This window comes from Tetrao urogallus (genome assembly GCF_951394365.1).
Source record: "Tetrao urogallus genome assembly, chromosome: 4".
Classification (NCBI taxonomy): Eukaryota; Metazoa; Chordata; class Aves; order Galliformes; family Phasianidae; genus Tetrao; species Tetrao urogallus.
In genome coordinates, this window is record NC_136817.1 from 38,308,865 (window position 1) to 38,330,303 (window position 21,439).

At 40.2% G+C, this 21,439-nt stretch overlaps 2 protein-coding genes across 3 annotated transcripts in view; one reads left to right on the forward strand and one right to left on the reverse strand.

The window, feature by feature from the left end:
• Nucleotides 1-517: 517 nt before the first annotated feature.
• Nucleotides 518-9,747, forward strand: CASP6 (caspase 6; the record flags this gene model as incomplete). 2 transcript variants are annotated; one of them, XM_079534419.1, is made up of 8 exons in its annotated part: nt 518-548; nt 2,431-2,472; nt 3,699-3,741; nt 5,772-5,918; nt 6,362-6,438; nt 6,877-7,052; nt 8,725-8,881; nt 9,509-9,747. In XM_079534419.1, 8 exons carry the CDS (start codon nt 518-520, stop codon nt 9,745-9,747), a joined length of 912 nt encoding a protein of 303 aa, XP_079390545.1. The 2 variants fall into 2 exon arrangements, with proteins under 2 accessions (XP_079390545.1, XP_079390546.1); XM_079534420.1 differs by lacking the exon at nt 5,772-5,918.
• Nucleotides 9,748-11,472: 1,725 nt separating this feature from the next.
• MCUB (mitochondrial calcium uniporter dominant negative subunit beta) overlaps nt 11,473-21,439 on the reverse strand; it is a gene marked incomplete at both ends in the record, with an annotated part of 28,684 nt that continues 18,717 nt past the window's right edge. Inside the window, 7 exons of the mRNA XM_079534574.1 lie at nt 11,473-11,550; nt 12,405-12,521; nt 13,735-13,938; nt 14,778-14,938; nt 15,140-15,244; nt 18,687-18,857; nt 19,433-19,508. Coding sequence (XP_079390700.1) covers nt 11,473-11,550; nt 12,405-12,521; nt 13,735-13,938; nt 14,778-14,938; nt 15,140-15,244; nt 18,687-18,857; nt 19,433-19,508 — 912 coding nt within the window. The remainder of the gene's footprint in view (nt 11,551-12,404; nt 12,522-13,734; nt 13,939-14,777; nt 14,939-15,139; nt 15,245-18,686; nt 18,858-19,432; nt 19,509-21,439) is intronic.

Below are 21,439 nucleotides of genomic sequence, written 5' to 3' on the forward strand. Positions count from 1 at the left end.
TCCTCAGATCTCTTAAGGACCCTTCCTGTAGCTGGGAGTCACATTGGCAAGCCACCAATCCTCTGCGAGCTCTTCGGTTGACCATGAAAAGGCAGAGGCTGCCCACACACAAGGCCATTCTCTGGGTGCTCTCCCCAGCACCTGAGCTCTGGTCACAGGCTCACCAAAGAGTACTCATGCAGTAACAGACCGAGGTTGCAAATCTGCGAGCTTTCAACTCTGTCAGGCCTTCATTCACGCGAATGTGGGTAACAGAAGCCTTACAGCAGGGGAAACCGTGCACGCCTGTCCCGCCTGGCAGAGCCCTGAGCCTCGCCTGAGCAGCACCGCAGCGCCTCACCGGTCGCAAGGCGCCGCCACTCCGGCGCTGGGCCACGCGAAAGCGCTCCTCTGAGCGCCCTCGGGGCGCATTGGGACGGCCCGCGGCCTGCGCTGCTCCCGCCCCGTTTCCTCCGGAGGCAGCGTGGAGGAGGCGGGCCGGGCCGACACAAGGCGGGCGCGGAGCCGGGCTCTCGACATGTCGGGCGCGGAGCGGCGGCGGGCAGCAGGTAGGCGGGCGGCTGTTAGCGGCCGGCACGCTCCCTGCCCCACGGGTCTCTGCGGGCTGAGGGCAGCGGCGAGACGGAGCCCCGGGCCAGTCCCGGGGAGCGGAGCCGCGGGGTCGCTGTTGCGCTTTGAGGGGGGGGGAACTTGGCCTCCTCCGTCTGCGAAACAAAGGGGTGGGGGGTGGGGGAAGAGGCGGAAACACCGATTTGCATGGGGACCCGGAACGAAAGTACTGGAAGTCCAGGTTACTGCTGGAGATAAGTGCGCTGTCGGTGCAGGGGCGGGAGGGAGCGCAGATGTGGCTGTCAAGGCTGAAACCCTGCCGCTGAGAGGCGCCGGCACCGCTGCGGTCGGTGTTCTTACCGTAAAGCTGATAGATGACTCGGAACCTGCCGCCAAAGCACCCGGTAGTTCAAAATGTAACTACTGCGAACATAAACGAAATTAGTTTCTAAGTCAGTGTTCACTTTCAGAGGAGATGAGCCATATACTGAAAGACTTCTGAAATCTGGACTGCTAAGGTGCAAATGTTGACACCTATAATTTAACTGAGGTGAAACTAGAATGCTTGATATGGTAGAAGCCACGTGCAGGCCGAACAGCTGCAGCAGACGTGGGCTTGGGCCCCTCAGGCTGAAGGGTCCAACGTTTTCTTCTGTGTTGCCCCTTCGTTGAGAGTACTCCCAGTGTCCAGGCACTCAAAGAGGCACTAACATCATCTGACATTGAATGTTTTAAATTTGTAGCCCCTGGCATTCTCTTTTTCAAGCAAGCCTGGCTTCGGTAAAGTGTACTATTTTCCTTGGTGGTAGTTGTATGTTTTTGTTCCCCAGGATCCTGTTAGGCATACACGTGCGTTTCTTGTGCTGTTGGTATTTTCTGAGTATCGTGTCCTTTGGCCTATTAGAAATGTTATGAGATTAAAATACATCCAAAGAACACGTAGCCAGATCTCACTGTGTAGCTCAGTGCATAGCTGAGTTTTAATTCCTTTAAAACAATCCATCTTCACAAGATAAAAGACAAGACAATTCCCCCTTTGAGAACAGTCAATTCTTAGCCTGTGTAAAACAAGCAGACAGTTTGTCATACACCACTTTTTTTGTTTACCTGAATGAAGCTACTGTGGCAGTGAAAAGCTCAAGGCTGGAAACATGCTAAACAGATTTAAAAGAACAAGTAAAACATCTTTCCCAGGTCTCCCTTGGCTCAGGCATTCCATAGTTTTTGTATCTACATGACAGCGTATTCTGTACAAAAGTCTGACTTTAACCTTTTAAAAGTCTGTTGAAGGTTTTGGAAGTGTTTCCTTCCTCCCCCTCTCTTTTAAGTTGAGGCAAAAGTATCAGGTAGGTCTCAGGTACACAGCAAAAAGTGTAAATTTAAACATACAGATCTCTGGCTCATATTATAAACAAAATCACAGGCACAGGTGTTGCCACTACATTCTGTCTGCGCTCATTTTCAACACTTCTGTCATTAGTCTGAGCTGCATGTTGTTTTATGCAAACTGAAATAGCTTTTTATCCATCGCAAGAGGTCACAAGTGATATTTGCAGGACACAAGGCTTGAAAGCATGATCAATATTTACAGATGGGAAGTTTGTGTGTAAATAGCAACACTTTAAAGGCTATGACTTCCTTTAAGCTGTCTCTCAGTCTCCCTTGCTAAGTTCAACATAAGGGCTTGTAAAGTCAGCTCTAGAGCTCCAAGCTTACTCTAGTGTCTTTATGAACATCTCAGTCAATACACACATGCTAATTCATTTTGCTAAAGGCTTTAGTCAGAAGTGAAAAACAAGGACAAAAACTAGGAAAATCATGTATACAAAATAATTTTTAAAATATATGTATATGTGACCATGTCTTTTGTTTTGATTGCAGGCCGTGTCCAGTTGGACAGCAAACCTACATCAACCACCACAGGTACAATACAGCATATAGTTTTCATAATGTGGTTGTTAGTCTCTAGTGATAGTAGTAGAATGATATGATAAGAAGAGCCCACTGAGATGTTTAAGAAAAAATCTAGGTATTTTGGCCTGGCCATCTGCCAAACTTTTAGTTTTGCACCCTCCCAAGATAAGCAGATTCCCAGTTGTTTCCACAATGTTACCTTCATGTGCATTCTGTTACTGGTGATACTTAATTTAGCAGAAGGTATAAATCTTGCATATTTTCAATTGTTACTAACACATATGATTATACTACCTTCTGAGCTCTGCTGAGGCTGCACCTTGAGTGCTGTGTTCAGTTTTGGTCTCCTCATTACAAGAAAGACATCGAGACCATGGAGTGTGTCCAGAGAAGGGCAGTGAAGCTGTAAGAGTGTTCAGTCTGAAGAAGAGGAAGCTCAGGGGAGACCATATCACTCTCTAAAACTGAAAAGAGGTTGTGGTGAGACAGGGGTTAGCCTCTCTCCTGCTTAGCTAGTGATATGATGAGAGGGAATGGCCTCAAGCTGCACGAGGGGACGTTCAGGTTGGATATTAGGAAAACTTTCTTCTCCAAAAGAGCAGCCAGGTGCTGGAACAGGCTGCCCAGGGAGGTGGTTGAGTCACTGTTCCTGGAGGTGATCAAAAAACATTTAGATGTGGTACTAAGAGACATGGTTTAGTAGGGCAATATTGGTGGTAGGTAGGCAGTTGGACTGGATGATCTTGGAGACCTTTTCCAGCCTTGGTGATTTTATGATTCTGTGATTCATAAGCTGCACCCAACCTCAGAGATTGCTCAGTTTTGCATTAGCAGCACTACTGAAGTTAAAAACAAAGTGTATTTTTAGATAATGTAAACTCCTAATTATTGAGCCAAAGAGACTGTTTAAATATAGACTACTAACTCCTTATGTATTCCGAGATCATGATTTATGTATTTAAGTAGCTACAGATAGCTAGCTAAATAAAAAATGTGCACATCTTGACCACCTAAAATTCATATTGTTAGAATCAAAATTTTAAGAACAGCCTCCAAATGTTTGGGGTACAAATGCTAATGAAGTTGTTAAACTGCATGCCTACTTAGCTGATGTGTGAATGAGTTCAATTTGGTTCATCTTTCACACTAATAGCTAAACTTTATGGTTGGATGCACAAGTTCAAACTTTTCCCTTTGAAGATTTGGTGACTAAATCACTTTTTTCTCTCTAACAGATGGAAATCAGAACATCACAGAAGTGGATGCATTTGATATAAGGTACAGTTCTGATGGCAACGATGGAGAGATGGCCTGCTGTGGTCAGCTGACATTTTCCTGGCTTTCATTAGGAATGCATCTGCATTACTCAATCACCCTCCCCATTTACACAACATGTTTTTAGTTCTAGCAACATCAGGTGTAGAACTATCCTTCTTATGATGAAGGCATGCAGAAGGGATTCTTAGGAATGCATTCATGTTATGTTAGGCAATGTGCAGAAAGAATGATAAAAGTACCATCACAATCTATGGACAGTTGGGCAGAACAATAGTGTGTAACACAAGAATATAGTCCTCTATAGAGAGAATGTAGAGATAATGAGATAGTGGTTCCATTAATTTTTCTTGCTCCATCATGCAACATTGTGTAGCCCTGGAAAAGGTAAACTATCTGTCTGGTAGCTTTCTTTGCCTTGTTTACTCAGTGAATACAGCTGAGCAGAGGAAGAATTATGTAGGAGACCATCCTTTAATGGTCCTTTCATGGATCCAAGGATATAAGCCACATATAAATACAAAGGAACAAAAATTACCAGAATCTGAACAAGCTCTGGCACTGACACAGGTGAAATATCAGTCATAATTAAACAGCTAAAGTTGAGCATTTTTGCATTTTATCATGTTAAGTACTCCAAGTGGGGAGAGTGTGATAAAGCATCCCACTTATTTTTCTGACCAGTTTTCCTGGTCAGAGCAGGACTAGCAGATCTAGCACTTCAGAAATCCCCAGCTGGGGATCAGCTGTCCAGAATTCCTGCTCCTTGTTTGAATTCTGCAGGCATTATGAACAGATGTTTTAAGGAGCTGCTCATAGTAAAGTGGAGCAGCACAAATACTTAAACATTTTGGTTGCTTTGTAGTGAAATGAAAACAGAAAAAACACATTTTGGAGTAAACTGTAATCTTTTAAGTAACTTCTGTAAGTGAGTACTCTGAACTTTTTCTAGGAATTGCACCAATACTGAGCATTCTGCAGCAGGAAAAGAAAACAAAACAGTAACATGCCAAATACAGCAGCTCTGCCTACTGACAGTTCTAGGGCAGCATGACCTGGACTGTCATTCTGTAAATCTACAGCACAGGCCTTTTCTCTTGTGAGGAACTATCATCAGAAATATTTTAGCCTCTGTTCCCTGCACCGATGCCTCTATCAACTGAAGCAGCACGATTTGTCTCCCTAGATACAGCCATGCCAAAGCCTGGAAAGGACCCTTTAGGTCTAAGTGTACAGATCACAGCGTGTTAATGCAGACCTCTGTGCTGTGTTTGCTTATAACACAATAAAAGAAACAGAATGCTACTCCAAACATACAAATGCTCTACACATTTGTTGCCTTGATATTTAAAATTTCTCTACTTAGAAGCTGGGTCGGCCATTTGTGCTCTTGCCAATAGTCCCTTGGTTGTAGGGCTCTGTTGGTTGGTTGCTAAACACCAGTCAACAGTTGTACCATCATAGCTTTCATTTTAATCTGTAAATAATACAAACTTCTTGACTTCTCGTAAACAGTATGTATACTACCTCATCAACCAGTATATGGAATATAGGCTGCTGTTTATGATGTGACACTCAGCTCAATTAGAAGAATTGGAAGCAAATTTCACACAGTTAGACTTCCAAATAAATACATATGCACCATATAGCTCTGCTAAAATAATATTTAGCTAAACATGTAACATGGAGAATTGGAGCCAAATCTGAAGTGCACTTCTGTCTGCCTCAATGTGTTATTAATGTGACAGCCTCCTGGAAACAGAAAATACAAATATAGAGAAACCTTTCAACACTCCCTGACAGATCCTTGTCCCCAGCCTAAGCGTGGTTTTACTGAACTGTTTAACATGTCCAAGCTTTCAAAAAATACTTAATGATTTAGGTTCTTTCTAAAATATCACACATTTTAAAGTCTTTTGAAATTGGGATTCTCAGTCTCTAGTCAATTACAACAGTCTCAGCTAGTAGGAATACAGGAAAGGAATTCAATTAGCAACTAACTCATACAGAAAGTTTTCTATCTCTGGCAACAGACAAACGTTTGACCCTGCAGAGCAGTACAAAATGAACCATCAGAGAAGAGGAGTTGCGTTAATCTTCAATCACGAGCACTTTTTTTGGCATTTAAGGCTGCCAGATAGACGTGGGACTTTGGCAGACAGAAACAATCTGAAACGCAGGTAAGAAACTTGGTTTTTCCCCCAAAGCTTAAAAAAAACTGAACTTCAGAAATTGATCTCAAATAAGCAGCTACCTAGCTCTTACGTTTAAGTACAGAAGAAAATATTTTGCAAACAAAAGTGTCTGTGCAATCTCAACAAAGAAAGACATAATTAAAAAAACTTCAAGGGACATTCCTGTATGTCACAGAAACTGCTGGCACAAGTCATACGAGTGCAGCAAGTCCAGACCTCTCTTAGGCCAAAGTCTTCAAAGTAACTTGAATTAGATACTACATATGCACTGGACACCAGTTGGAGTCCAATATCATTTTGAGTTATTTTCATAAACAATGCATAAACATGAATATTAACTGTCTCATAGTGAAAGCTATTGAGTTGGTAGTAATTGATATATAATTTGAGAAAATGTTTTTACTAATATGTTTGTGTTTTAACAATAGTTTGACAGACCTTGGATTTGAAGTCAGAATTTTTGACGATCTGAAAGCAGAAGATGTGCTGCAGGAAGTTTATGAAGGTAGGAGACCATATATTAGTTATGTCTAACTACTGATAGCAGAATTTCTAGACTTACGTTTTCTGTTCTCTATGCTCAGCTAACTTAAAATCTAATTTTCATCCACACTGTTCAACATAAAAAGGGTTTAAGGGTTAAACTTCAGATATTTTTTATTGCAATGTAAGTAAATCTGTGCTGAGAGCTAATGAAGTTGCTGAAAGAAGTTAGCATTCAGCTGGGAGAAGTTAGTAAAATTCTTTTCTTTTTTTACTTTCAGTGGCTTGAGCCATCCTTAATCACTGTGCCTTCAGATCTCTGCAGTCTTATGCTATTTGAAAATACAGTTCACTTGAAAAATAACTGATCTGAGATGAAATTATATGATTCAAATATGCCATGTTTTTTTTGAAAGCGAAGATCACTGTTTAGCTATCTAAAGCGCACTTGATATTTCAGCCTCTCTGGATGACTACAGCAATGCTGACTGCTTTGTTTGTGTGTTCTTGAGTCATGGTGAGAATGATCATGTCTATGCATATGATGCCCAAATCAAAATTGAGACGATCACAAACATGTTCAGAGGAGATAAGTGCCAGAGTCTGGTAGGAAAGCCGAAGATATTTATAATTCAGGTAAGATGTTGTCAGTGTACATTTAATGGCAGAGAAGAAAGTATCACTAGTTTTTGGAGAAATTTGTGCACAGCTTCAGCTCAGTTCCTCCCATTCATACCTCTCATCCATAGGTTAGGCTGAAATAAGTTATCTAATTTTCTTACATTCACTGTTTTCCACCAGGCAAGTTCCTTCACTTGATCATTGAATGACTTGATTATGTTTCTTGTTTTTTGTTGTTGTTTTTATTTCTTTCCACGACCAGTGCTCATCATAGAATTGTTAAGGTTGGAAAAGACCTCTAGTCCATCTGTTTAATTGGCATCTCTAAAAAAAATAAAGTATCATATTAAGGCTTTATTGTCACAAAAATACTGATGGTGCTAAGCGGTCAAACAAAACCCATACAATAACTTCCTATTTCACTCCTTGATTCAAAGGATAATGCAAGCTGGAAAGAATCCCAGGTCTGTGTCCAGCTTCTTGTTTGAAGCAGTTGGACATGGGGTCAATCCAAATTTTTAAGGGCCCATTTTTATGTTACAATTAGTAAACTCAAACAACAAGTTGACTTTTAGTAGACTATAATTCTAGTAGTTATATAGTAATTCTAAGAACTACCTCTTTTCAAATGAAAGGTGACTTAGGCACAAGGCTGCTACAAGTGTCAGCATACTGTTAATTTATTTTTCATTAGGATTTATTCAGCTTTTTTTTTTTTTTTTTAAATCAGACCAAAGATGTAAAAATATTTAAGTATTTCAATTTTGTAATACAAGTTATACTTGGAAATATTAATAAGATACTTATCAAAGAAGCAAATTGCATGAGTTCAGTTCAGGAACGGAGTTCTTTTTCAGCAGAAAGAACAATCAGTATAACACCTTTGGAAATCACAGAGTAAACAGCAAAGACAGAACTTCATCGTGGCAAAGGAAAGGAAATTTTCATATTTCTCCCTTTTGTGATAGCTCTTAAGTAACGCCTGTTGCCTACTTTGTAACTTTTTAAGTGTGCTCTTACTTTCTTTTTCTCCACCTACACTTTCTGCAACACAGACAATCCTCACCTTATTTAATGGCTTATCTTAAAATAATAAATAAATAATTCAGCAACATAATATAACAGCATTTTACAATGGCTGTGCTTCAGAGCATTTATTCCTTGCTGCACTGTCAGGTTTAGGGAGCTATCCTTTCTCTTTCCCTAGCTGGTAAGACTGCATTCGGAGTCTTGTGCCCAGTTCTGAACTCCCCACTACACAAGACACAGACTTAGTGGAATGAGTCTAGTGCACGGCTGTGAAAATTATTAAGGAATCAGAACATCTTTCATATGAGGAGATCTCTTCAATTGTGCATAATGGGTACAAATTAAACATATAGAGCATCTCAGCATGAGAAAACACTTTTTTACTGTGTAGGTGAGCAAATACTGAAAGATATCACACAACTTTGGAGACAGAAGCCAACTGGACATACTCGTGAGCAACCTGCTTTAGCTGACCCTGAGTTTTTATTGGATTTCATCACCAATATTTTAATTGATAGAGAACTACATGGATCTTTATGAATCTACAATTGTAGGTTAGCGTAGAATGCAACACGAGTCCCCTCTGTTTAAAAGTATCGTGGTAACACAGATCAACTTCACAGAGGTGAAAATATAATCATCCTTCTCTCCCCAACAGGCATGTCGAGGTGATAAACATGATGACCCAGTTCTCGTTCAGGATTTAGTAGACAGCAAAGATGAAACCACTATTAACCAGACTGAAGTGGATGCAGCTGGTGTCTATACCCTGCCGGCTGGTGCAGACTTTATTATGTGCTATTCTGTGGCACAAGGTAGAATTCTGTTTTATGTCTGTGTGTCTGATATTTCACTCTAACAAGCTTGAACACTTCCTCATTTTGCAGTCAAAATAATGAGTACAGTTCCACATCATCTGTTTTGCTCCCTGTTAAGTGACATCTGGGAAAGAGCCCCATATGTTAGGAAAAAAAGTAAAAACAACTAAAAACAAATATTCAAAATTGCAGTTAATTTGCCAAACAGAATCATTCTCTTTATAATTTTATTGCTGAGCTGTGTGCTAACAGCAGGCATTCCCCTTTTCTCCTGGACTGTGATATTCTACAGGCTTATCTATTCCCCTATACTATGTGGCTGTACTAACCAGTCCGTCATCTGTCTTGTCCTCAGTCCCATCTGCTGCCATGCAAATTGCAGATACAGTCCTGTGGACAATATGCTACCAGTTCCTAAACTGTATTCCTTTTGGCTAGACTGAGTAAGCGATATCAAAATCCTTCTGTCATTTCCAGTGAGACTGGATAACTTGACATGGTAAGATTTACATTCAGTAGTAATTCCATTAAGTGAAGCTAACCAGGATTTACTGTTGTGAATGTTTTTCAGTGGGAGTGGCTACTTACAACTGAGTATAATTTTATTTTCCTGTTCTACAATAGGTTACTTTTCTCACCGTGAAACTGTAAACGGCTCCTGGTACATTCAAGATTTGTGTGAGGCTCTCAGGAAGCACGGCTCTTCCTTGGAGTTCACAGAACTCCTTACTGTCGTTAACCGAAAAGTTTCTCATCGCAAAGTGGATATGTGCAGAGATATAAATGCTATAGGAAAAAAACAGATTCCTTGTTTTGCTTCAATGTTGACGAAAAAACTGTATTTCCACCCAAAATCTAAGTAGGTTGCTACTTAATAATGACATTCTTTAATGCTCACTGCAGAAGTGAGAAAACTACCATCATCAGATCAGGAGATTAATACTCTAAAAACACCGTGATCAAACCTTATAGTTTGTATATGCAATAGTTTCAAAAATCTTAAGGCAAATTTAAAGCTAATATTGCAGCTCTGTTCATCTCAGGGAATTTGGAAGAAGTTTACTGGTGCTAGATTAGTAACAGGTGCTCAGATTTTATTGAAATTAACTTTTAAGGAAAAAGAAAAAATTTTGCTCAATTTATCTGTTTAGTTATGGCACACTTTTTACTATTTTCAAAACTTTTTAAACACTGTATTAGGTTAGCTTCTCTTGCTCCAAGAGTACGGTTTACAGGAAATATACTTGTAAGGCATCTTTTTATATCTGTGTACAACAGTATCCACCATCTAATTTTTATGCATTTATTGAGGGTGGGTGGTTTTTTTCCTCTCAACACTAAAAACGTACTTAATTCCTTGAGTACAGTTATAGTTCTAATGCACATAAAGGACTTCTTGTGCTGGCGCATAATTTTCATTTGTGGCACAATTAAAGCTTATGGTGCTTTGCATCCTCAGAGGGAAAGAAAGCAGTAGTGAAATAAGGCAGCAAATATCTTGCTTTGGAAAAGCATGATTTTGGGTACAAACATGCTCTATGACAGGGGTAAGCTTATCTACTACACATCACTAAAGCAAATGATTTATATGGTTCAAGTTCACTTGCCACTCTTCTAGGTATCTTTAGGCAGCTCTGAAATATACAATATAAGCAAACCTTGGCACTTCAGAGGTACTGGTGTTGGACCAGACTCTGCCTCCTCTGGGCTCGAGAGATCAGCTGTGCACTGTCATTTTGTATACAGAACTGATAGTATACTTGTCATCATAGGATGTTTCAGGTTGCTACTGTAGCATTAGTAATTGCAATACTTAATAGAAACAATTTTTTAAAAAATTAGTTTTTACATTATTGGTACATAATGCTTAACTCTGGTAGACAGTGGAGAACTCACACTAAGGAAAGTTAATTCACTTTTCTGGGTAAAAAATAATTGACTTACTGGCTCTACTTTAGTTATATCCTTTCATATATTGTGTTCTGAGTCACAGATATTAAGTCTTAATATGGCTACTTTGAAGCTTTGAGTAAATCATGTATTTGTGAATGTTTTTGTAAGTCCTTTCAATAAAATGCAACAACTTTACAGTAAAATGAGTTTGATGTATGTGCTATTTTTTGAGAAACATTGTCTAAAAATAGCTTACTTTTGATGAAAATCTAACCTCCACCAAGGGTGTTATACCAACAAAATGAGCACACAGAGCTAAGGAAAAGGAAAGAACAATTTCAGGGAAAAAAATCCATAATACTTGATGCAGGAGTTAATTACTTGCTAACTGTCTGAAAATGACAACCCCCACTTTAAAGAACATTCCTGAACATCACTTTACCTGGAAGCAGAATGCTTCCATTTTACAAATATGAACTGACAAATACCTGAAGAACTTTGCTTCAGCAGTTTCTTTATAAGACCAAAATCTAAAGCAAAAAACAAACCCAAAGCCATCAAGTAATCAAATCATTTTTATAAATATTTATTGTAACTTTCAAAATTATAGTGGTCAAAAATAGCAAGTTTCTGTATAGTAATTAAATGTTCCTATCAACTCTGAAAGGACAATTCTAACATACACCAAAACAAAGTCAGTCCTTGTTAGTAATTTCCTGGATTGGAAGTCTGAGGTGCAGAGCCTGGCGCAACCGCTTCAAAGATTCTTCTGCCTGCAGTGGGAGAAAGAATGAGTTCATCTTATGCGGCCCTTCATTTTTGCCTTTCTCAGAAGACACTGGTCTCATACAAAAAAGCAGACTACTCAAATGGAGGATGCTCAGCTTTACAGTCCTACTCAGGCCATTCAGTTTCCAGAGAGCAGAAACTGAAACCACTTTCCCACACCCTCTCCAACACACAATCCAAAGTATTATTTTCTTGAAATTGCACTTAAAAAAAAAATCATTCTCACAAGCTATTGAAAAAGCAACAAACTCTAGCCTATGCATGTCCAGCCCACAGGCCACACGCAGCCCTGCTCAGCCCAGCCCACCCTGCAGCTGCACGCTGTGCATTAATGCATTACCATGGCTGTGGCTCTGCCCCACTGAGCAGCCCCAGGCTCACACCCATTGCTAAGCACCAACTGAACCTCGTGTGTGCCATCAGCAATGTATGGGCTGAAACCAGGGCATGGGGAGGGTGCAGTGCAGTGCCGACTCAAGTGATGGCAAATACACTTACGGGTTGCAATACATTGGCTAAATGCAGTTCTCTATTAAAATAGCTGGAAATGTAACAAACATGGGGAGAAGGGGCAGTAGGGCAGTCTAGTGCTCAAAACCTAACTTACGTGTTTGAAATTTAACTTGTGAAAGTCTCCTTCTCTGATGAACTACTGAAGTAGTTTACATGTCAAAAGCAAACACCGTATGCTTATTTTAAAAGTGCAAACTGGTTAATAAGCAATATGCCATTCTGAATGTAAGTAACAAACTCTGAGGTCAGTTTTCCAATAGCTGAGAGTTTACTGAAAAAGTAAAGCCAGAGAAGACCACCCCATTTCAGGATTGTATTTAAATACCTCTGCAAGTTCTTCTTTTAGCTTGTTGTATTGGTCCACATTAAAATGCTGGGCTTTGGATTTCCGGTAGAAGTAGTGAAGGAGCTGCCTGTCTTTGGCAGCAGGGTAAATGTAGTCCTAGCGAAGAAAGAAAGGCACGTATTTGAGGTTAGTGAGAAAAAGGAGTCAGAGAAATTCAGCCTGTTTCACAATTACTTATCTAGTTCCACAGGCATGTACACACATGAGCACAAATACACAAATACAAAATGCTGTTAAGAGACTACACACACAAGTATGCTCTTATTTGTCATAGGGGCCCTCTTAGACACATGCTAGAAATCATTTTTGTAGTCTCTAAAGTAATTTTCTATAATAAGGACACAGCTTGAACCTCATGACTGAAGCCACCTGAGTAAATGGACATGACTTTCCAAGGATTCAGAGAAAGTTCAATTACTGTTTTTTCAAAGAGTTACTTGAAAGTCTCAAGCATTCATGCCAACACTGCTGTTCTAAAAAGACAAGCAGTAATCTGTATAAAGAGATTTATGTGTATCTGGATACATAAAGTAGGAATACCTCTGCCCTTGTTAAAAATCAGTGAGAAGGAATAAAACTAATAAAACTAATAAAACATTCAAAGCCAGTTGTTCCTAAAAACAGACATGTCTCCCCTTTTCACAAATGGAACCTAATATCTCATGAGGTCTGTGGATTCACCAGTATTATGGAAGGAAGCAGTAGCTACTCTTCCACATAACTTCTTAGTAAACAAAGAGTTTTTCCACTACAAATGTTGGACATCAAGATGTCTATTTCGAGAGTAAAGTACAGAACTAAAAAATGAAAAAGAAGCATTCTTCAAAATTTTACAGGATTTCAGGACTAGTCTGCATTATGCAGCTCAGTTAACATCTGGGTGTATTTATTTATGTTATTGTTCAGTGGTTTGCTTCCTGGACACTTGTAAAGCAGTGTTCATTAATTGGTATAGAATTACTAGTTGCTCTCCCTTTACAGCAATGAGCCAGGTACAATTTACTATTCAAGATGATCTACAAAAATTAAAATAAAATGACAGATTTCATTCATCACTTCTCATATCCTGGCTGATGGAGTTTTACAGGTAGTAGTTCTGCTCAGAAGCTGGTTGATAGTGCAGGTGTAACAGTACCTCGCCTGATAACATAAGGCATTTTTATCCAATCCTATCAGAAATCAATCTCAACTCCCTCAATCTGATAGCAAGGTTACTTAATAAATTACATTTTAATCAGAATTCAAGCACTAGGATTTTCAGTTTCTCTACTCCTTCATTTCAGTATTCCAGACAGGAGGGGGAAATCACCTGTTTAGTAAGGACAAAGTAGGCATAGAAAGCCATGGCACTCCCATAGGTGATGAAGTATGTGACCGGCTCCATGATGTCCCACGAATAGACCCACCACGTGAGCCATGCCAATGCTCCACCTTGCACTGACATCAAAGCTAAACCAACCCATAGAAGCCTGGAGGTCTTTGCATCAGCACTGTCCATAATTCTGGCTTTCATCTAGGGTGAAGAAATAAACACAGGAACTTGTTCAAACAAACATTAGTTGAGGAGCTCATCAGTTGCACTGCGTTTATTCCTGCTGGGCTGGATCCTTTCTCAATGCTCTCCTCTTACACACTTACCTTGTGAAGAAAGAAAAGGACTGAAATCCAAGGGCAAACAGATCTCCTGGCTACTGAGCACCAATGTTAATTTTCCCTTCCCACTTCTTGAGATTTACATCTGCTGGATTTCTATTTATCATTAAAAGCAGGTCTTGTTAACACTGAGGCTGGTCCTCACATGTAGCAGGTCCGAAGTCAAGGAAGAGTTTGCTCATCCTATCAGACTCCTGCTTCCTTCCTTCAAGCTGAGTTACCTTAACCTGCCCCAGATCAACATGTATAACTTCATTTCTTAGATTACAGCAACCATTAGTCCCTACAATCTGCCTTTTGACTTGGGACACAGGAAACTGCCACAGATAATTTTTAAGCTCACTGTTGGTTTTTTGTTTTTTGTTTTTTGTTTTCCCCTTTAATAGGTATTCGGAACTCATACAGCCACAGGTGATTAAGTGGGTGTTCAATCCCAATACCAGCCATGCTAAGGCTTGTTCCTGACAGTCTTCTCCAGATGTTGCAGCTTTTAACTAGCTAACATGCACTGCAGGAGAGAAAAAGAACTGAATTGGAAGTTATTTGAACTGTATTTGAATTGACTTTGTTTGCATGACAAAGTACACACTCTATGCATCCATCTGATCATTTTCTATCACAAGACTTACTCCTGTTATGAGGAAATGCTTTTGCACTTAAAAACAGAACAACAACAAAACCACCTCCCTCCCTTCCAACCTGTTCAAGAGGCATCAGCTGTTCTTTCAGGTGGTCCAGTTTCTGTAGCAATTCTCTCTCTTTCTTGATCTGGTGATCTTCTAAATGCAGAGCCACAAACAGTCTGTGAACCAAGGATCTGATATCTTCCATTTCAGTAGCATGCTCACTACTCAGCTTATCTGAAGAGAAAGTGTTTATCATTTCAAAATATTTCAAGAATCTACCCTTCACTGTTCTCTTCCCAGACCTACACCCATGAAAGCAAGACCATCCAATGGTACAAAACCAAAGAGAATTTCTTTTCTCCAGAGAGGTTCCAATTGTCTGAGACATGCCTTTCACTAGATTAAGCCAGACAGTCAGTGCTATTAGGCTCTTACCTTTTACAGGAGTTGACACACTGTACGTTGTGTTGTTGATAACAAGCTTAAAATCATTCATCAGTAAGACCTCCATCAAGGTTGCATCAGAGACCTTGCTACCATCTGCAGAATAAGATTTAAGATCTAGACAGATCATTCTAATCATAAAGAATCTTAAGCGTTAGTGAATCTTTATTAATGTTTGGAAGGGAACTTTGGAAGGGTACTTTTAGTAAATCCTGTAACTGATGCTAAACATTAAAGAGGAACTCAGTGCATAGACTTGAATGCTTTCTCTACCAGCATCATGTGGGCAATCCTCTCAGCTTCATTAGGATTTACTATTATTCTTACTACTATTTCACTATGTTGTCTCCAGTGCTTTTCTCCAATGATTGGCTAAAATTGGAAATTGGCCTGGTTTGGACAGATTTGCATTTCAAGGCAGAAATAGCATTAAAAGAGCTTAGCCACACAGAATCTGGCTCTATACAGGCTTAGCAGACTGCTCCTCTGTGTTGCATACATTTCTCAAACTTAATTTCACCATGCTCTTCTATATTAGCATCTGCATTGGATGCATATTTACATGGATAAAGGACAATATGACTGAAAATCTTGAAAATTCACACATCACAATTATGGCCTTGGAGCATGCACATGAATGTGAAAATATTTTATTCCCCCAGGCATCTCTCACTCTGACAATAATTAAAGTTTATATAGTTGATCATAAAGAAAGAGCCTGCAAGCGTTTCTCATAAGAGACTTTTAAATCCCTGCTCGAGAGAATGTTCCCATGAATCAAAAGGAATGGGCATTTTTGAGTAAGCTTCAGAAAACCAGGCTTGGGGCTTATTTCTAAGAGTTTCAGCAGATGTAAAAATCAGGCCTGTGAATACAAAATTGGTTAGAAGTGTAATAATATTGTCTTCACTACAAGCAGGCTATGATTATGACTAGAATTGACCAATTGGAACTGTAGGGTAGCAGAAAAAATCCATAAATTGTGATGGAAAGACTTGAATTTTGGTTTTGCCACCTACACACCAGTTTGCATCTGCATTTAAACCTACAATAAAGACTTTCTGGAAATTGAAACACCTTCAGAGAGGCGTTACATTCAATTAAAGATTTATGTATTTCCTTAAACAAGTTGTTATAATCAACAGGAACAAGTCTTGTCAGTAGCATTTTTCATATTTTTATTATAGTAAGTATGAACAATACTTGCAATCATTCTGTTTTAATGCCAGTTCTGACTGAGTTAAGATAGCTAGACAAACTGTCCAGTACAAGGCAGACCAGGAGCCACAGAGGCATTAGTATAAAACACTCTAGAGGACCCTTTCCTACTTCTCTCCTATGAAAAAGACTTGCAGGAACTCTACTCCACCAACACCACAGAGTACAAGCCAAGAAAAATATACTGTTCACACCTATTTGCAATGACTATATACTGCAGACAAGGGAAAAACTGAAATCTGCTATCAGGAAAGCTATTGTAGAAGTTTTCTTCCTGCTTTTATACTTCTTCCCTACATTCCCTACTATTTTCTTTTGCAAGAGGTTCTTTCCTGCCTGCTAAGAGGAAACACTGCTGGGACATGAAGGGTCCAAGAGCCAGCAACAAGCCACTCCACATTAGCTGTTTGATCTGGGCTTCACTCCCTGTACATACAGAGGGTGTCTTTGCCAGCCTCTGCGAAGGGGTGCGCAGTAGCAGAAAACAGAAGCTTTATTCTTGAGCGCAATGATCGGACTACTCACCTCACGTGGGTAGGTAAGTAGAACTGGAAGGATTTCAGTTCAGAATTTGAAATGTTAATGTGCCATCCAAATGTTTCTTCCTTCTTCTCTTTTTATAAAGTGTTGTAATAGAACATCAAACGTCATTCGTATGTAAATTAAGGTGACATTTATAAAACGACATTTAAGCAAAAAATGTTCCAAAAAGAAGTGCCACACAGGTTCTTTGTTCTGGATCTGATACACTGCAGATTCATTAACCTATCCAAACCTTTCATTAGCTGAAAAGTTGGAAAGTTTGAGGAGAAGAGTTTGTTTCGTTTTAGAAAATTCCATGCAGACTTTCAGAAAAGTTTACTTTTCCTCCTACGCTTAAGCACAGGTATTTAAAGGTGAACAAAGGGCCACTTTTTGTCTATAGGCATTTTGCCAGACTAACTCTACTGAAAATGAAAGTGAGTCATCAGATAGAGAACTAACATTTTCCATTAAGGCTGAGTTTCATTTAGTGGCTAAATGACACTGAAAAGTATCTCCATTAAATCATACCTTCATAATTTCTCATTAATAATACATTCTTAAATTCAACTCACAATACTTGACCAATAGTTTCTCTTTACAGTATCAGTTTCCTAATGAATTAATCATCTAAGCTGTTCTCTACCCTTACAATTGCCTGGCACCTGAGAATACAGAGTAGAGAATCAAGATATTTTTAATCAAAACAGACAGCATTTGTATTCCAAAGTTGGAGTTTAAAGAGATGACACTAGGTGAAAAGAGCCCAAATTTCTTTACAGTTTGGAATCCGGTGTTCATCTATACCGAAAACGCTAGACTTTTAGGTTTCTCGCAGAAATCATCTTGTATTTCACAAAAGTCTGAAGTTTGCCCTGAAGCAGAATTGTGTAGTTAACATACAAGCTTTTGCAGACCTAACACAGAAGAATGGGGCTCAGCAGTGAATCGCAAATACTTAATTCATGGGTGCTCTTTTGCAGAGATAGCAGTACTGAGAGATACTGTAGGAGAACGTTCTTTGTTAGCCCTGCCTTATCTATCCCACGGAAGAACCATTTTTACTGTGAACTTCCATTGTTAAGGGGAAGCTACTGGCAATGATGATTTGCCACAGTGCTGTCTGAAAATATGGGAGAATCCTACAGAATTATCTTTTCTAGAGACGTTTCTACCTTTGCTGCCCAGTAGACACAGTATTCAAAAAGAACAGCACAAGACCACCCTGCCAGGAAAATCAACTCACACAACTTCCTGCATACAGAAAGCTCATGCACTGTGATCCACACAGATTATATCTCTCCAGAATTTCAGAAAGCTGCCCTTTATCACTGCATGCTTTTTCTGTTTGCTTAGCTCCCAATATGTTTTCCACATGAATTCATATTTGCATTAAGGCAAGCATTCTTCCAGCTTCAGAAAAAACAGAACAACTGACAGACATCTGGAAGAACCAGACTGGTTGCCTTTCAGAATGATCACAGAGGACAAGGATGGAAAAAGATGAAGAAAACCAGAAGAGACATTTATTCAAAAACAGCATGATGAATAGAAGCTATTTGAAAGAGATAACAGAGGAGTCTACTGGGAAGGTTACAGTAGTATGCCCAACTCTGCATTTTACATCAGCTCAAGAGGACTCAGATACTGAATGTGAAACCCAAAAAACATCAGAAGCATTAATCTCAACAGTAACAAAGCAAAATCTGATGCAGGTTTTCAATCATGCTTCAGAGGGGAAGTACAGATGATTTGAACAGGAATTAATTCATTCTGAAGACAGACAAATGTAAGATACCTATTGCAAAGACTTCTGCTTTCACAATTCCTTTATCTTCTCTCTGTACATCCTGCAGAAACGCCCCCACTGTGGCTACCACTGGTTTAACCGCAAACTGGCAGCGTTCTCTTCTTGTAGGCAATGTCAGAGTTATCATGGGAAGACCATGCCTGTAATTAATAGTTACTTCTGGGAAACGAAGAAAAAAATGAAATGAGTGAAAAAGCTGTATTATAAGTTGCAGTTTAAGTTAAAGCTATTTTTAAAGCATGGGATAAATAAAGATCACCACATGGTACATATCCTTAATGAATACAGTGCTTTATCTTCTGGGACATGCTGCTTCATGGCAACCTAAAGCTCCACAGGAAGAAGAGGGGCAGTGCTGAGCTCTGTTCTCTGGTGACAGCAACAGAGCCCAAGGAAACAGCCTGTAACTATGTCAGGGGACAGTTAGGGCTGCCCAGGGCAGTGGTCATGGTGCCAGGTTGCCAGAGTTCAAGAAGCATTTGGACAATGCTCCAGTCAAAGGGTTTGACTTTTGGGTAGTCCTGTGTGGAGCCAGAATTGGACTCCATGATCACTTTGGATCTCTTCCAGCTCAGGGTATTTTATGCTTTATTCTATGCATGTGACACACAATGAACTTGGTCTCGCAGCAGAAGCTGCATCACCCAGCTGAGTTAGGCACTGGCCTGCCTGCTCTCAGCTGACAGTGTTGTGCCTCCTGCTCAGAGAAACTGGCTGACAGTAGATAGCCTTACCGTCAGAGGGCACCAGCATGCTGTAGCAGGCTCCTTCCCGCCGTGCCCAGGTCCCAGCGTGCCTCCAGAGCTGCACCTGCAGCACAGACATGGGAAAATCATTCTAGCAAGGTGAGAATACAAGTTAGCTCATCACAGGCAGCACCAGCTACGCGGATCTATTTCTGTACCATATGACAGGCAAGATGTGCTTCTGAAAAAGCCCTTTCCTTACCAACTCTTATCTAAAAGGCAGAACCATCTTTCCGGAAAGCATGAATGCTGTCAAAGGTATAAGTGACCTATAATTAAACTTTTTGTGCAGCACAGTTTAAATAACTCAGGAAAAAAAAGGGAAGGAAAGAAAGGGGAAAAAATAGTGTTTCTGAAGTGCTTCGTGCAACTCTCTCCTGAAGGCACAGGAGCTCTGCAACACTCAGCTTGTAACAAGACCCAAAACTACATGCATCACTTCACTGCAGTCTCACTGCTGAATCACAAACAGAACATACTCAGTTGTATCAAATAAAACAAGAGCCAGTGCAGCCTGATGGCACTCTTTGCTTCATTACACACCACTAACCACAGTCTAAGCTTTGGCATTCAGGGCATTAAAAAGCAATGCTAACAAGGCAGCTTGCCAAAGCTTGCCAGGCAAAAAGCATTCCCTCTCCAACAGCTGCTGGTGCACTGGGAGAGGTGACCAGGACAAGTTGTTTCCCAGAACAGGTTCAGATGTAACACAGCACAGCACCCTGCAGGCCAAAGCAAGCCCTGCAAGCCAAAGCCCTGTGAAAAAGCACGGAAGGCAAGCTGCAAAGGCAGGACCCACCTGCCTGTAATCCTTATGGGATATATTGATTTGTAAAGAATCCCAGGCTCTACTATTTGAACAGGAGTATCTCCTATTAGGATGAATACAGAATTTATCTGTAAGAAACAAATCTATCACACACTGTGTGATTCAAAGGCACTGACTCCACCCTGGGTTTCTGCCTGGAACAAGCACTGCTTAGGATTTAAAGATAAAAATAAATCACTCTGGGAACGTCCAACACTAAGAAGCTTGTAAATTATAAGCTTCAGGCACCAGAGGCAGTCAGAAACCTACACAACAGCAAAATGCCTAAGCATGCCAGCATTATTAAGCACACAAGCAGCAGCAGTCCCAGAGAGACAAAAAGCTGACAACGCGTACTGTGACTTGCTCACGCCCTCACCTGAGCAAAAGGCTTTCCCTGTAACAGAGCACATGTGTACACACCTACTAGACTCCACCTACAGCGGGCAATTACACACACACACAGAAACATACATAAGGAAACAACATTCAAAATGTGATCTGTTTTTCAGAGAAGATCCTGAAACACACAGAACTGCCACGTGTGATCTTAACAGCTTCCCTTACAACTGTAAATATGTTACTTGTTTGTTCTAATAGATATTTTTTAAAAAGTCACAGTGCAGTAGAGTATAACTGAGTTCCCAACAAGCTCTTTCTACGCAAGAATAACTTGGCAAGGTGAGGGGCTGAGCAATCCTTCTCTGTGCATCTCCAGGTTTGTACCTCATGTTTCAGTGAAGCCACTAAGCCATGAGTTTGCCCCCTACAGCAAAACCACCGTCCCCTTCTCAGTCTGGAACAGCTGCCACTGGAACAGAAATGAAGACAGCCACCACCATAGCTGGAAAGGAAGGCTTGCGCAGGGCAGGGAAAGACCAGAATAGCAATATCACCTTCCTGTTTTAAAATAAATAAATAAACTCTAAAGAAAACAAAAACACACTGCCTAGCTACATAACATTTTCTGGCAGTATCTGTTCTGGCAAGCAATCTTTTAGGGTGTTGTCTGACTGCCTGCTGCAAACTGAAGCTCAAATTTGTGTGTGATGAGTTTGATATGAAAGCCAGCACCATCATCGCTGCAGGAGGCAGCAGGAAAACCTCTCATCTTCCTCTGCACCATGTACGCAAATACAAATCGTAACTCCTGCTCTGTGGAAAATTACAAAGTAGGTAGGGAAGGT